At 37.8% G+C, this 16,038-nt stretch overlaps 3 protein-coding genes across 4 annotated transcripts; 2 read left to right on the plus strand and 1 right to left on the minus strand.

Annotated features, from left to right (window-relative positions):
- Positions 1-1,778: 1,778 nt before the first annotated feature.
- On the plus strand, positions 1,779-6,869 carry LOC127251719 (glycosyltransferase BC10-like). 2 transcript variants are annotated; one of them, XM_051275552.1, is made up of 11 exons: positions 1,779-2,362; positions 3,049-3,559; positions 4,469-4,567; positions 4,714-4,814; positions 4,914-4,985; positions 5,200-5,290; positions 5,482-5,562; positions 5,792-5,854; positions 5,953-6,075; positions 6,154-6,192; positions 6,278-6,869. In XM_051275552.1, exons 2-11 carry the CDS (start codon positions 3,173-3,175, stop codon positions 6,413-6,415), a joined length of 1,194 nt encoding a protein of 397 aa, XP_051131509.1. In that variant the 5' UTR covers positions 1,779-2,362; positions 3,049-3,172; the 3' UTR covers positions 6,416-6,869. The 2 variants fall into 2 exon arrangements, with proteins under 2 accessions (XP_051131509.1, XP_051131510.1); XM_051275553.1 differs by lacking the exon at positions 1,779-2,362 and adding an exon at positions 2,523-2,761.
- A 125-nt stretch (positions 6,870-6,994) lies between these two features.
- Positions 6,995-8,426, plus strand: LOC127251717 (aspartyl protease UND). Its single transcript, XM_051275551.1, has one exon. The coding sequence runs from the start codon at positions 7,129-7,131 to the stop codon at positions 8,416-8,418; it is 1,290 nt and encodes a 429-aa protein (XP_051131508.1). The 5' UTR covers positions 6,995-7,128; the 3' UTR covers positions 8,419-8,426.
- A 68-nt stretch (positions 8,427-8,494) lies between these two features.
- On the minus strand, positions 8,495-13,161 carry LOC127251716 (subtilisin-like protease SBT2.5). The gene is made up of 12 exons (XM_051275550.1): positions 12,704-13,161; positions 12,511-12,569; positions 12,008-12,248; positions 11,663-11,807; positions 11,192-11,586; positions 10,998-11,093; positions 10,827-10,899; positions 10,412-10,697; positions 9,931-10,256; positions 9,576-9,843; positions 9,202-9,483; positions 8,495-9,126 (listed from the first exon to the last, which is right to left on the minus strand). Exons 3-12 carry the CDS (start codon positions 12,193-12,195, stop codon positions 8,720-8,722), a joined length of 2,466 nt encoding a protein of 821 aa, XP_051131507.1. The 5' UTR covers positions 12,196-12,248; positions 12,511-12,569; positions 12,704-13,161; the 3' UTR covers positions 8,495-8,719.
- Between the last annotated feature and the right edge of the window lie 2,877 nt (positions 13,162-16,038).

The raw sequence follows: 16,038 nt of genomic DNA on the forward strand, positions 1-16,038 counted from the left end.
TAGGATATTATAGTCAATTAAACACCCTTTTATACAATGTCAACTATGTATAAACTATCAATATATATACTCTTTCCTCCCTTTAATAATTTATTTATTTTTTTTATTTTATTCTGTCTTATAATATATTTATTTTTTAGTAATGGTAATATTTAATAACATTAAAAATATCCTTACTATTTATCATTATTTTAATTATTTCTATTTTATTCATAATATATTTTAATATAATACTTTCTCCATCTTCCACAAAAAAAGTATGCAATTACTTTTAGCGCGGTGTTTAAGAAATAATAGTATTTTAATTATAGTGGGTAGTTAAAAGTAGTGTAATGATATTTTTGCCCTTGCTTTTTGGTGTAAAAGTAATGATGTGATGTAAAGTAGGGGTATTTATGAAAAAAAAAAGTAAGGTATTTAATGAAATGTTTACTTTGTAATTGGACGTCCCAAAATAGAAACATGTATACTTTCTAGATGGACGGAGGGATTTCTAGCTGGACGGAGGGAGTATCAATATTGTTAAAATTCAGTGTAAAATAAGAGATTGAGCTGCTTAAGCCCTTACTTATGTACCTATATACAATTGAAATTTTAAAAAGATTATAAATGAAGTAAAAATATTGTGTAAAAATAGTATATAAATCTAAATAAAAACAATAAATTTAATAAAAATCTACCGTAATATATAAAATACATTTAATAAAGTGTATTGTATTAAAAATCAAAACTACCCATCTACGATATTAATAAATTAGTAAAAAATGTTATAGTAGTAGAAAATCATTAGCAATAAATTAAAGAAAGCACTATAATTACAATAGAATAGCACAACTCCAATTTGACTTGGTACTAACCTCACAATGATTCGATTTGAGTCAAATTGAACACTTTGAACATTATATAGGGTTTATGTACATAATTAAATCGAAATTATTATTGTAAAATAATTATTTTTTTTGTTGGATTGTGTGTTAAGTTAGTTTTTGTCATTTGTTATGTAATATTGAGATTAAACTTAATTTAAATTAATATGTAAATTAATTATCAAATCAAAATTATTTTATATACTTTCTCCGTCCACAATGCTTATATTTACTTCTGGGTGTTTAAGAAATAATAGTATTTTAATTATAGTAAGTAGTTAAAAGTAGTGTAATGATATTTTTGCTTTTATTTTTTATTTTTATTTTATTTTTGTAAAAGTAATGATGTGATGTAAAGTAAGGATATTTTTGAAAAAAAAATAGGGTATTTAATGAAATGTTAACTTTGTAATTGGACGTCCCAAAATAAAGATATGTAAACATTGTAAGTGGACGAAGAAAATATATAATTAATTTAATATTAGCTAGAAGTGCAAATCTACAAAAATACAAAAAATTTATTACTCTCTTCATCATGCATGTGCTCATTTGATCAAACACAAATTTTAATAAAAGTGTGTAGTAATTATTAATTTTTTTAGTACAAAAATAGAACAACGAAAGGAATATTTTTTACACTAAAAAAAATAATCGAAGGGGCATATTAATAAAATTATACTATTATATTGTTATTTTTATGCTAAAAAGATAATCATATTTTGGAGCGGAGTCAGTGTCTTCCGTAGGCCTCTAATAGTTTTATCTGCCTACGACTACAGTTTTTGAGTCCCAAACAAATTTCATATTTATATATTTGTCTTGTTGTTATCTAAGTATGAACGGATAATTTGCATGCGATTTATCGATATTTATATATCTAAATTATATTATTAATATATCATTTAAACTAATCTAATAATCGATTGCATTTTTTTTTAATTTAATTCATAAAAATTAAATTTGATCAATAAAATAAATAATAATAATAATAAGCAAACAGTTGCCCTAACAGGAACAGGCAGCCTAGCCGTACATCTCCCCACGCGCTGAAACAGCGCGTGCATTTATTCACATTTCAAAGTTAATATGAACGATTTTAAATTGGAATAATCGCCGGCTGCTGCTGTTGATATGCTGTTATGGTTGGATGGATGTCGAATAACGTCCTGCTCTGAACTCTCGCTCAATTTCACGTACAAATACAACAATTTCTCCCCAAATGCGGGCACCCTATCAATTCCGAATCTCTCGTTTTTCCACCATATTCGATTGACGCTGCAGTCCTGATTTGTTTGGGGGAGTGCTGCTGTGCGTAATGTACCCAAGAACACGTTTTGTGATTGTTCGGGATCTCATCTCAGAGAGAGAGAAACAGAGAGAGAGACAAAGAGAGAGACATACTTTAATTGTGTATACCGACGTATAGGGATTCTTCTATTTGGACGTTTCGATTCCTCTCCATCTCCCTTTGTCGCCACTCCACGTTCGATCAATAGGTAATGCTCGTTCCTACCATGCTGCTATGCAGGCGCCATTTGTTGGTGTTACGATTATTTTTTTTAATTTTTTTTTTTGGGGGTTGCTTGTGTCTGAATTTTGAATTCTGATTTTTTTTTTTTTTTTTTTTTTTTTTTTTTTTTCCGGCGGTTCGTAGAATTTGTTTCTGAGCGAGGTTTTGTTTGACGTTTGTTTATGACTGTTCGTTTCATGTATTGGTTTTGCCTCTTTTGCGTGGCTTTGAACTCTTAGGGCTATCTTGGTTTGGCCGGCTCTAGGGATTTGATTCTAACATTGTGTTCTGCTTTAAATTACAAATTTGATTCCGGCTGTTTGGATTATTTGATCCTAATTGGAATAAGTAATTAAGGCGGGGGGATTCGCGAGTTTCTTACAATGTAATATCTACTTTTCTTCTTCTGAGTGAATTTCAATATCCTATGTAGTGATTTGGTGTATGCAAAATTTGAATATTAATGTGAGTTGAAAGTGTGAGAAATATGCAGACATCATATTTAGGTTCATTGTTGCAGTTTATGTTAGTCTCTGATCTTGTCCATGTTAAGCCATAAGCAGTTTTGATGTTATGGTTTTTACCAACTCGATTATCATGTTAGTTTGAGGTGTTCTCAAAGTTATCTTATTGTTTTATATAGTTACAAATCCGTCTGTTCTGTATGTTCAGATTCTCAAGAAATTGCTGTTTGAGGTCTGCTTTAGGCATTGCGAGTCGTGTATTTGGATCTGATGCAAGCAATGAGATGTAATCGGCTGGTTCTTTGAAATGACCTGTGATGCATCTTCTCTAGATGAAGTCATCTAAGACCTGGCGTCTAGGCGTGAAAGACTCGCCAATTTTGGCAATGCCTCGACAGCGTGGGCAATTAAGGAAACCTAACTGGATTATCATATTGATTTCTTTAGTCAGCTTGTTCCTAGTTTGTGCATATATTTATCCTCCACAAAGCTCAGTGTCATGTTATATATTCTCATCATCTCATGGCTGCCAGTCAACCGAAAATTGGCGTCCTCCTATACCGACCAGGGAACTCACTGACGATGAATTTTCTTCCCGTGTTGTTATAAGAGAGTTGTTGGGAATGCCGCCTACTGCTTCAATGACTCCCAAGATTGCCTTCCTGTTTCTGACACCTGGTCCATTGCCATTTGAGAAGTTATGGGATCGATTTTTCCAGGTGCTTCGGTATTCTTTGATTTGGAAATGGCATGTTGAAATTCAGTAAATTTTGTACAATGCTTTGGCCGTCTTTACATGATTAACTTTTGCATAAAGAGGATGTTTTCTTGTGGACTTAATGAGAGGGAATTTTCTAGGATAAGTTGTTCGATATTTTAGGCTTGCTCGCTTGCATTTGGAGTTTTTTATAACATTTGGATTTTATACTGGCCTTTTGCAATTAATCATAAATGTTTGCAACTTTTTGTGGAACTGCTGCAGAAGATTCTGTCATAATTTGCTTTCTGTCCAAGGTTAAGATTATCCCAGGTTAAGATTATCCCAGGTTAAGATTATCCGATATATTGACTGCCGGGGACAACCTACAGCAATTGCCTATAAAGTGAACTGCAAATCTTTTCCTCTGATCCTATTCCTCTTTAATTTTTTTTTGTTTTCTTATGCACTTCTTCCTAGTCCATGAAATCCTGATATCATATCGACTAGCTAATACAGCTGTTTCTTTATTCACTTGTGATTGTGAGAGCACTGTTTAGCCTTACTTGTAACCTGTCCAGTCGAAATTGGAATATACAATTGAATTTTGTATGAGAAGCTACAACCGAAGGAGTTAATTATAGAGCCACTCTTACAATGTTGAAATTGCCAAATCAATAAAAGCTGAGCCGACTTCTGAACATGTAGCAAGGATGCTCAAGTGTAGGGCCAGACCAAGTTACCTAACCGATTGAAACCATGGTGTATTATAAGATTGGTTTACATGTCTTTACAAAAAAGTATGAAAAGCAGTCGCCTTTCTATTTAATATATGTGTTTGGTTCTATTTTTGTATTTTGTTGTACATGATAATTCACTGATTCGAAGTTTGAACCAAATCTTTTTCTCAGAGTTTCCATGTATATGACAGGGGCATGAAGGTAGATTTTCAGTGTACGTGCACGCATCCAAAAACAAACCTGTCCATTTTAGCCGTTATTTTATCAACCGGGAGATTCGTAGCGATACGGTTTGTTTCTAACTTAAAGTGATCTATTTGTACTATATATCTATCTTGTAGTTGGCTGTTTTGTCTAAGTGAAGGAAATCCTGCTGCCAGAATAGACCGATGTTTGTCACTAGCTTGAGATATATATATTTCTGATCCAATATCAGGTAGAATGGGGGAAGATCTCAATGGTGGATGCTGAAAGAAGGCTATTGGCAAATGCATTAAATGAACCCGACAACCAACACTTTGTACTATTATCCGACAGGTTGCTACACAGTACTCCTTCTCTCACTCACTCTTATACGTTTAAATTCATGTCTAAAGATCAAATTATATACTAAGCCACCATTTCCCTTTACTGCAGCTGCATCCCGCTTCGTCATTTTGACTATGTGTACAATTATCTCATGTACACAAACATTAGCTTCATAGATTGGTAAGCCCCCTTCCTTATGCAATTATCTTACTTCATTGCTATTTTCATATTAGTAGTTTCTTTAATGAGCATCCTTTTCTCAATTTCACATGATCTTCTGTGTTCAAGCTTTTAGATATATATTTTATTGAGATTTGAAATGGAACACTGAGATACTAATGTTTGGTAAAAATAGTGATAATCTTTGGTAACAATAATCTTTTCTTTTGTGCAGCTTTGAGGACCCTGGTCCACACGGAAGTGGTAGGTATATCGACTACATGCTACCTGAAGTTGAGAAGAGGGACTTTCGAAAAGGTTCACAGGTATGACTTTATGTTTGAAGAGTGGTTTTTATTGTAATGAGTGCTACTATATGGCGACGTCATCTTATGACGTCATCTTAATGTCGAGCTCAAGGAGTTTAGTTTTGAATTTGGTAATCAATTGTTTCCAGCTTCAAAATATAGTTATAGGTCATTTCATAACATGTATGTTCTTTATTCGATGACTGCAGTGGTTTACAATGAAACGGCGACATGCTCTTATAATAATGGCTGACGGTCTCTACTATCGTAAATTCAGGGAACATTGCCGGGTAATCACAGTTTTATTTCTGTATACATTTCCAGTTGAAAATATTGATTCGATGCATTCGTTATTTTGTGTTTTCACTACATGTTTAACAACCTTTTCCTTGGTTAAAGTTCGTAATGTTTGTGGATAAATCAAAACTCTACTCTAACCATATTCATTGTAAATGTGTATAAATGAGTTTCTCTTTGATCCAGCCATAGCTAATGTATGTATTTCTTCCCATTGAACAGCCGGGTATGGAGGGAGGGCGCAACTGCTACTCCGATGAACACTATTTGCCGACATTTTTCCATGTAAGAATCGCTGTGCTTCAATTATCCAGATCAACATATTGCCATCATCCTTTTCGCGTACTTTCTTTCCATTTTTGACTACTGCCTTCCCTTTTCAGATGCTCGATCCCTCTGGAATCGCCAATTGGTCAGTGACAAATGTCGATTGGTCCGAAAGAAAGTGGCATCCGAAATCATACCACACACAAGACGTTACCTTCGAATTGTTGAGAAATCTTACAGTATGGCTACACCTTCACTATTTTCAAATTTTAATTGCTTCCACGACTAAATTCTTATGCCGACAAATGTTTATGCAGTCTATTAGAGACAGTGTGCACGTCACCAGCGACCCCTCGGTTAGTGAACTTTCCTTTTCGCGCCACAATCTTTCGAGCTCCAATCAATAACTCCTCTAACATAAAAAATCTTTCTTCACTGCAGGAAGATGTTCAGATTAGACCTTGCTTGTGGAATGGAAGGCAACGGCCGTGTTATTTGTTCGCTAGGAAATTCATGCCTGAAACTCTAGAAATTCTACTGAAACTCTTCCCCAACTATACATCCATTTCACTGGGTTGAGGGCTTCGGCATTGCCTCATTGATCGATTCCCTATCGCTGCATTCGATCAGGTGCGTAGCTACTTCTGTTGTAGATCACCTCCCGCACGGTATATAGGATTAAAATGCTCCCCGAAGATGGCTTCTTTCTCAGAAGCTGACCTCTAATAAAAATGAAGGTCTCCCCATTGTTTGCTTCCTCTGAGACAATTAACCGATGTTTAAATATTTATAGTATTTATATATGCCCGGCTCGGGACAGCAGCCTAGCGAAAGTCGCTGGCGTGTCCCTGACGAGCGAGCCACAGTTTTTGTTTTCCTCTTTGTTGAATTAACTTATCACAAATGCGGCTGACGTGATATAGATATAGTGAATAGTGTAGTCGCGAAGCTTGTCATGTTGTATGAAAGAACTTTCTACATGGCGTTCGATGTGTTTTTTTTGTAATAATAATGTACTTTGGCTGTTCAGTTATATTGCAGAGTTTCGATTTTAAGTATTGCGCCGTTGTCGCCTCTTCGATCTCTTTTCGAACCTAAGCTGAAACTAACTCATCTTATTTAAACAATGGAATGCAGATACTGATGTGTCTTTGATCAACTAAGCTTAAACTAACTGATCTCTTTGCTCTCATTTTAGATATGTTGTAAGAGAATGCTAAACATGTGATTTTGTCGAAACTACAGATTCTTACCTGTTTTTTCGCTGTCTCTAAAGTTAAAACTTTCATCGTATGCCTTCCAAGAACTGTTTTTTTTTCTTGGAATTTATGAAGATGTCATCAATGTTCATTTTTAGCCTTCTGTTATCTCTTTCTACTCTCCACATTATCATTTCCCCTTCGTGTTCGACCAAAACCGTTGTCCCGAAAACTCGTAAGCTCTCGCTTAGGCTCATACACCGCGATGCAGTATCGCTTACATCACCCCGGCGCAGCGCAAAACCGAAACTTCCAGACATGTCCGAGGACGACGTAAGGGCCCCGATTTTTCCAATGGAGGATGGTAGCATTTTCTTGGTGAATGTTTCGATAGGCAATCCTCCGATCCCGCAGCTCATGGCGATGGACACCGGAAGTCGACTGACGTGGATTCGTTGTCGAACCTGTGATGGATGTAAGAACGTGTTCGATCCTAAAAAATCATCAACTTACTCTGCATTGCCGAGAGATTCGCCGCAGTGCCTTCACTACAAATACGGCCCCCAGAATCAGCAGCTCTGCACGTTCGGTTTCACCTATCAGGACTTGTCGAGCAGCGTAGGCATCGTCGGGCTCGAGAAATTCACGTTTCTTACATCCTCTGGAGGCACGATGGAGCTGCCCGACTTGGTCTTCGGCTGCGCGCAGAGAACGAGTGGGACTGTGGTGTCCGTCGACGGCATTCTCGCGCTCGAAGTACCCGACAAGTACTGCCTGACGGCTCGGACGGGTTACAGGTTCTCGTACTGCATCGGTAATATTAACGATCTGGGTTACATGTACAACCAGCTGATATTAGGCGACGGGGCTGTCCTCGAAGGCGATTCGACGCCCATGCAGATTAAGGACAGCCATTACGTCGTGACGCTCGAGGGAATAAGCGTGGGGGAGACGCGGCTGGCGATCGATCCGCGGGAGTTTCTCAGCAACGTCGTGGTTGATTCCGGGACTACATACACCGAGCTCCGGAGGAGCGCGTATCGATCGCTCGTTGCGGAGGTGGAGGAACTGATGGACGGGGTGGTGGCGCGAACGCTAGTTAGGAATGCCGAGACCCAGCTTTGCTATCGAGGGGATATCGAACGCGACCTCAAGGGGTTCCCGATCGTGACGCTGCATTTAGCGGAGGGGACCGATATCGAATTAGATGTCGATGCGATGTTTCAAAAGACGAAAGATGGATTGGCCTTCTGTATGGCTGTGGTTGAGGCTAATGAGAACATTATAGGTGTTAAGGCACAGCAGTATTACAACGTTGGATTCGATTTGGATGCAATGAGGATCAGTTTCCAGAGGATTGATTGCCAGCTTCTTGAAGAATGAATGATTGGTTATTTTCTTGCAAGTAAATGTTGGATCTTCATTTCGATGTGTGGAATTTGGTTGAAATAAACAAGGGTGAAATTTGAAATGAAATTAGATATTACATATGACCAAAAATACCTAAGACAAACAAACGATCTTTGTCCGAAGGCAGTTGGGACAGTACACTATCATAGATATGTCTTCAACGTCAAAACTTATGGGGTCTTTATGTACAAACACCCATTTCGATCGAGATCTTATACGTTTTATTGCACACGAATCCAAAGAATATTATTACCCTGGAACGGCGTGGATCGAGTTATCGGTAATAGGCCATCGCGACGACGGGGATTCGGACGATGTGGCCTCGGCTGCCTTTGAGCCGGACCTCTCCGAAGCTGTAGGCTCCGGTGACCGATCTGACGGTGAGGGAGACGGCGAAGGTCCGGGAAGCTCCTGGTCTTAGCGTCATTGCTGGTGGATCGGTTTCGATCGCTACTTCTGGCGCCATTCTTGCGGTGATTACGTACGTCTCTTCACCTGCGACATTCGTCACCGTTCGTGTGACTTTCTGAGTCCCGACGAGATGCGATATTGTTATCGACGGGGTGTTGAAATTTGACGGGTGGCCCAGCGTGTAGTTGCAGGGGACATTCGTGTAGTTCTTGATCTCGTGGGAATCGATTCCCGGCGTCGTGCACAGGAACCCCAAGTAGTCGTCGTATCCTAAGATATTCGGCAGCGACGAGTTAGAATACAATACGAAAAATCCTGACAGGATTAAAGATGTACGAGAATTACCTGCGTCGAAAACAAGCCCGGGATCGAGAGCAGCTCGCGGATTGACATGGCCGCTTCCGTAATCGAAAGGCGTTGCGGTGACGAGAGAAAGGGTCTCGGCGCCGGAATACTGCTGGGCTTGTAGCGGTCTCTCGGCACGGTCGATCGTCGTCGATGTAGTCATCAACGCCGACTTGATCGCGGCGGGACTCCAGTGGGGATGCTTCTGCTTTATAAGAGCCGCGATTCCAGCAATGTGAGGTGCAGCCATGCTGGTTCCCGATATCATTGCGAATCCCTCGCCTAAGTAAAGCAATGAATCATTTTAAAACGACGAACAGCATTAAACAGGAAAAAGGATATATATAACATAGCCAGAGCTATCGAATTTTCACCGATGTAATTTGGCTCGTCGGTTCCGTTAGGAGTCCAAGCTGCCCAAATTAGAGATCCGGGAGCTAGAATATCGGGTTTCAAGAGATCCGCGTCTTGGAAACTATAATCCTTAATGTTAGGTCCGCGAGCGGAGAATAACGCAACTTGTGGCGCCGATTTGTGGAGGATGGGCTTCAGGCCATCTCCGATGCTTCCCTGTGCCTTAAAACTCTTAACTCGTCCGGTCCAGTCTCTTGGCGTAGAGACATTGTAGTAGTCTATGAGTTCCTAAAAAGTGTGACCATAATGTCAGGACAGATAATAACACGAAACGACCTTTTTAACAACATCGACAAATAGTAGTAAGGGGGTTACCATTGACAAGCTAACATCCGTAATGAGAATCCCCGGAACAGCAACAGGAACAGGATCAAATTTCGTGCCGGGAGAAGCGTTTTCAACGGCGAGGACGAAGCCAACTGCACCGAGACTTTTAGCAGTCTCTGATACTTTCTTGATCGAAGCAGTTCCCACGACGAAATTGAAAGAATATCCACAGAGAAGAATGTTTCCCTTCACCAGATTTTTATTCAGCAGTTCAGGCCGCTGGCAATCAGAAGGACTGTACTTGGCAACCGAGGAATCGAGCGTCACATCATTAGCAGCAACCATGGTGAACTTCTGGTTTGCATGTGTAGCAGCTGCAGAAATGGTCGAAAAAAGATACCATCAGTTGGAGAAAATGATACAATCATATTAATGACGTAAACGCCACCTAGTGTAGATTACACATATAGTGTTTTAATCATCAATGAAGGAACACACAGCAGAGATTTCAAGTAGGTTTGTTTCTCACGGGACAGAATGATTCCAGCCAAGATTTTCCCGTTGCCGAGGGTGAGATGGTTTTTGTATCTCCGATCATCAATGGCAGCAGCTACAGAGGTAATCCAGGGACTGTAAGAAACTAAGGTTTTGGGAAAAGGGCCTCCATTTCCAGCTGCTTGGACAACAAAAATTCCAGCTTTGGCGGCTGCAAGAAGGGTGGAGTCGAAAGGGTTTAAGAATGTTGTCTTTGTGGTTGCTGGAGGACTGTTAGGTCCAACGGACAAGTTCAAAATATCCACACCATCAAGAACAGCCTGCGAAAATACAACTTATCTTATTGCCAAAGCTTCATTACTACAGAAAAACAGGCAACGATTAATATACTAAAAGGTCAGTGAATGCATAATATATAATTAAAATTTTAGCGAAGAACAAAGAATCACCTGATCGATTGCAGCAACTACATCGGCAACAAATCCACCAAATATTCTGTACAGGGCCTTGTACACAGCAATTCTATAAAACAATTAATGAGTCAAATTATGGATGATTACATTTCAAGTAAGAAATAGTTTGTATTTTGCAAAGGAAATTCAATTCGACAAAATTCTTACCTAGCGCGAGGTGCCATCCCACTTGCTTTCCCAAACTCATATCCATGCATCCTCACCGGAATGCCATTGTTTCCGGCTGCAATAGCTGCTGTATGACTGGCAAAAGATACAGTCGAAGTTAAGTTTGACAAATAGTAGGCTTTGATTGCGGACCAATTAAATTAAACTATTCAGTGAAGTATAATGAATCGAACCTTCCATGTCCATCACCATCGAGTGGGGAATCAAAATCAATGTCTGAATTAAATGAACCGGCAGCTTTAGCAGCTTCAGCAAAATGTTGTGCTCCGATAATCTTCCCATTACAAAAGTCCCTCTTAGTCCCCGGATCAACCTCACATTTACCTCTGTACTTGGGAACAGGTCCATAAGGTTCAGTATTGTGTGTAGCAAAGCTTGGATGGTGAGGATAAATTCCCGAGTCCACAAAACCGATGACAATATCCTCACCAGCTCGATCAAATCCACCTCCAGTAGGCCATACTCCAGTCGGAAGCCCCAAGAATTGTGGGGTGTGGGTCGTGAGCCTCTTCACTTTCCAATCCCTTTCTACAGACTTCACCCCGGGCGTTCGTCTAAGTATTTCTGCCTACTAATAGGGTTGATCATGTGAGAAAAGAATAAAAGAGTTGCCAGAAACTGAAGATAACAAAAAAAGTTATCACCTGCTCGGGTGTAATGTGGACTGCAAATCCATTTATAAGATGACGGTAACTATAGAGCTTCTTGTACGTGCCTCGATCAAACAGCATCCCCAGAAGCATATCATGTCTCTTTTCTAGATGACGGGCATAGGAGATGACCAATTCACTGAAAGCAAATCAAGAACATAAATAAAATAAAAACAATATATATACAAGCGCTTGTGTATGTAATGCATATAAGATAGATACACATGACATCAGAATCCAGAACAGTAGCTCCAATGACACCATAACCAGATAAAGAAACCACTAAGCAAATGTAAAATTGTGATTATTTAGGAAAACAGTTTGGTATATCCACAGTACCTGGAAGAATCAATCTTCTCATCAGAATCAGGTTCCACAGCAGTGGCTTCAAACCCTTCAACACCACCCCTGTAACTTATCACAGGCTCTCCCTGAAGTGTCACAATGTAAATCTCTGCTCTCCCAAAGAGCAAAGAACCAAATAAAATAAGAACCATCAACAAATGATTGAACTGCGTGCTCCCCATTGCAGCCAATCCTCTTCTAACCACTTCAAACTTTGCAAGACCAGATCTGTTCTCTGTTCACATATGGTAAAAAAACTAGATTTTGAATCCAGAATTTACAGCCAGTATTAACCTTAAAGCACAAACTGCAAGCTATCATGAATGTACCAAGTAAAACCTTAAATTGATATAAACACAAACATTTATCAAAATTTAGAACTTCCAGTGACTGATAGAAATTTGACAAAAAGAGTTTTCTTCTAAGGAAGTTCCCCACAAATGATGCTCCTGTATGAAGATGAAAATCAATGAAGATGTTTCCAGTCAGAGAAATACCTTCAGCCTATATCCCTTTTCAACTCCAACACACAAATTGCACTGTGTGAATAAATTACCTGCAACATGGTTTTAGAGTAAGAAATCCCCACACACAGCAGATCAAGAAAAACATTTCCACCAAATTACACAAAACATAATAATAATGATAATAAATAGATAAGATACTTTCCCAAGTAAGATCTCTACTCACATTGATCCAAATATGCAACAAACCGCAGTACAATGCCGGATAGACTTAATCAAAAACCACTCTAACAGTAAATTAATAATTTCTGCAGCTTCCACACAGGAATTAAGCAGAGATCAAGAGCAAAGGCCCGCTGCTCGTCGGCTACCAACATACATTCTTTTAGTATTATAGCAGAAGCACTTTTTGCAGTGGGAATATAGAGGTTTGCTTTCGGTTGGTTGGTGTGAAACTGTGGAATGCGGAACAGTGAAAGGGCGGAGTGTAGAGTGGAGGTAGTTAGGGTTGCCTTCGCAAGGTGGAAATAAATTAATGGGGGCAAAAGAGCAGACAAGGGACCGAAGATGGAGGACGACTGTGGCTTGATCAGTGTCGTCTTTGATGATTCTCTCTTTAACCAAAACTGTGCTCCATTTTGGACCTCTCCTTTTTCCACCATTAATCACTCACCCTCTCCTTTTCATTATTTCTGCTTTGCAGTGTCTTAACGACACAGCTGTCTTCACTACACCTTAATTCGGGCTCGGGCTTAAATTGGGACCCGAAATCGAATTCGGGTTCGGGTTGGTATGATAAATTATCAAAATTGCAATTTGATAATCAACCCTAATAATTGGGGGCTATTTTTGCAATGATTCTCGAACAATAGCAGCAATAATAAAGATGTAATTTTTAGTTGTCACTAAATCATCGTTCTCGAAATTAGGGTTTATTATGGGATTTTGGGCTTCAACTGAATAATTAAAATACTGTGTAACATCGAAAATATGTAAAAGGGGCATCGTTTGACTCTGTGCCTATATGCTATACTAAATATAAAAAGGTTAAATTATGAACAGATTATTTGTTCCTAGGAAATAATAAATATACTAACATATTATATAAATAAATAAATAGATCTAAAATGAAAAATAAAAGGGTCACTATATATGGCATGTGAGGGATGTTCCCACCAGAGTTGTCGCCATGCTTGTACATGTCATGTGCCAATTTCTCATCTCAAGATTCCATTTTTAATTTAATTTAATTATTTCTGTTCTCTTGTAAATCCTTTCCAATAAAATTTATAAAATGAGCATACTATATAAGATGCTCGTGCAAATCTTGGCAGCTGTAAAATACAATAATTAATAATTTGATTTGTTTAAGTTGGAATTACTGCTGGGGGAAAAAGGTTGGTTCTTTACTAAAATTGACAAAAGTTTAGGGCATATTTCAATGGTGGTGTGCTGGGAAATAAAGCCCCATGTGCTGATGAAAACGATTGGGTTGGGAAATCACAAAATTGATTAAAATAATTGTTGAAAATGACCCTCTGTTGTTTTCAATTAGTCAGTCCACAGTCAATTTTGCCTTAATTTCGATGGAAACCCTAAATTAAGCAAACCCTCTAATTAATACCATCTGCAGTTTTTGTCATGTGTGGGTTCACCTGATCCATACACTGTATTAATTCATCTGCCATGTCTGAGATCCGACAGGTGATTTCTTGTGACCCCTACAGTTTCTTTGGGCTTATCTGCACTCCACTAGACATCATGAAAAGTTTCCAAACCTCACATGGTAGCCAACAGTTCTTGGTTAGGTGAAAACTGGGTGGGTGAATTGGAATTAATAATTTTTAGGGTTTTCTGATAATTGATTTGGGTATTTTTTTGCATAATCAAATCAAATCAAATCACCAAATTAGATCGATCAATCAGATGATGAATTTGTGGATGGATCAGGCCCACAAAGATCGTATCGAATCCATCTTCCTCCGAATGTGTGCCACTGTAATAAGGAATTAGGGGTTTTCGATCATCGCCGGTTTAATTCGATCAGGACATAATATGAAACTGTTTCTGCAATTAATCCTTACCTGGAATGTGTGCCCCATAAGCTCAGCAAGAACACGCGTTTGTAATAATGTCGCCATTGGATTCTGCAGTCGCTGCTATTCCTGATTGGACTCATCTTCTTCGATTGATGTGGGTCGTCTCTTTTGTTTTTACATTCTTTTTCAGTTTTTTAATCGATTGACCCTTAATTGGGCTTATGCTATCTACCTTTTTGCCAGAAAGTGGAAAAGTGATGGCGTGGGGTTTTGTAGCCATTAAGGAATTCATGTCTGTACAAACTCATAAGACTGTGGATGAAACTTACTGGGTTGGAGAAGATGATCGTGTCAGGATTATGGTGTTGTCCTAATTGGGCCTGGGTTTTTGAAATTGCAGTTGATGTATTGATATGAGATTCTTTTAGATCCATTGTCTGGTAAGGCCCAGAATCCTCAAGAATATCCGATATACAGTATTTCTTTTTAGGGTATGTTTGTTCGGGAATTTTTTCCAAAATCTACTGCTCCCTCTGTCAGTCAGTAAAGTTACATTTATTTTTTTCATTATTGTACTTAACATTAAAAATATAAAGATATTTTTATTTTTTTTTTTGTACAAATATCCTTCTATTGATATTCTAAGACAATAATTGAAGTATTTTAGCAATTTTTTCTTAATTTGTACTACATTTTGATATAATAATTAGTATTCAAAGATCGACACGCAGAAACTTTTAGAGTCGGACGTAGGTAGTATTTATCAAAAAAATTTCTCTAAAAGACATCATATCAAAACGCTTATTTTTTATTCCCTTTGTTATCCAAAATTATTCTCACTTTTTTTTTGTCATCTAAATTTATTTGTGTTTCCTTTTTTAGGAAAAAATACCATATTTTTTATTTTTTCTTTATCTAAAAATATTAAATTTTCTATTTTTATTTATTTTTCTTAAAATTCGTGTCCCGTCAAATGAATACACAATTGGACGACGGATGCAGTATTTTTATATTATACTAAAATTTAATTTTACATTCAAAATATTACATCAACACCTATTTATGTCACATTTACATAACTATTTCAATTCAAAACTTCTGCGTACAAATCTCAACTCAAAATCCAAACTCCAAATAATAGTACGAATTAATTTGGAAACTTAAGAGTTTGTTTGTTTAGTGTTTTGATTTGGGAAATTCTTTTCATAAGATTTGGAAGGTCCTGTCTGAAAGTTGGGATGATTGATGATTGATCACCATTGATACATTGCCACAAACTTGATGTTCAAACTTTCATAATTTCCTTAAGTATTTATGACCATTGAGGACACCAATTTCTTCCTCACGCAATGCAATTTTTAAATATGAAAAATAAAAAATTTGAGGAAAACAATTTCTTCCTCGCCAAAAAGCAATTTAAAAAAAAATGAAAAAAAAAAAAAAAAAAAAAACATTTTCATAGTGTGACGAGAAAAATAAGTGAACCAAATTAGAAAGCGAGAGCCACTAAGGATAAGAATCT

The sequence above is a fragment of the Andrographis paniculata genome, unplaced genomic scaffold (assembly GCF_009805555.1).
Source record: "Andrographis paniculata isolate CXL003 unplaced genomic scaffold, ASM980555v1 Contig45END, whole genome shotgun sequence".
NCBI lineage: Eukaryota > Viridiplantae > Streptophyta > Magnoliopsida > Lamiales > Acanthaceae > Andrographis > Andrographis paniculata.

What these genes read in the sequence shown, in the direction of transcription:
- LOC127251719 (XM_051275552.1), top strand. Translation starts at nt 3,173, where the DNA reads ATGAAGTCATCTAAGACCTGGCGTCTAGGCGTGAAAGACTCGCCAATT. An exon ending in ACTTTCGAAAAGGTTCACAG is followed by an intron (nt 5,291 to 5,481) that starts GTATGACTTTAT and finishes CGATGACTGCAG; the next exon opens with TGGTTTACAATGAAACGGCG. An exon ending in AATTGTTGAGAAATCTTACA is followed by an intron (nt 6,076 to 6,153) that starts GTATGGCTACAC and finishes ATGTTTATGCAG; the next exon opens with TCTATTAGAGACAGTGTGCA.
- LOC127251717 (XM_051275551.1), top strand. Translation starts at nt 7,129, where the DNA reads ATGCCTTCCAAGAACTGTTTTTTTTTCTTGGAATTTATGAAGATGTCA.
- LOC127251716 (XM_051275550.1), bottom strand. Translation starts at nt 12,195, where the DNA reads ATGGGGAGCACGCAGTTCAATCATTTGTTGATGGTTCTTATTTTATTT. An exon ending in GAGAAGATTGATTCTTCCAG is followed by an intron (nt 11,808 to 12,007) that starts GTACTGTGGATA and finishes ATTTGCTTTCAG; the next exon opens with TGAATTGGTCATCTCCTATG. An exon ending in CGGGCTTGTTTTCGACGCAG is followed by an intron (nt 9,127 to 9,201) that starts GTAATTCTCGTA and finishes CGAATATCTTAG; the next exon opens with GATACGACGACTACTTGGGG.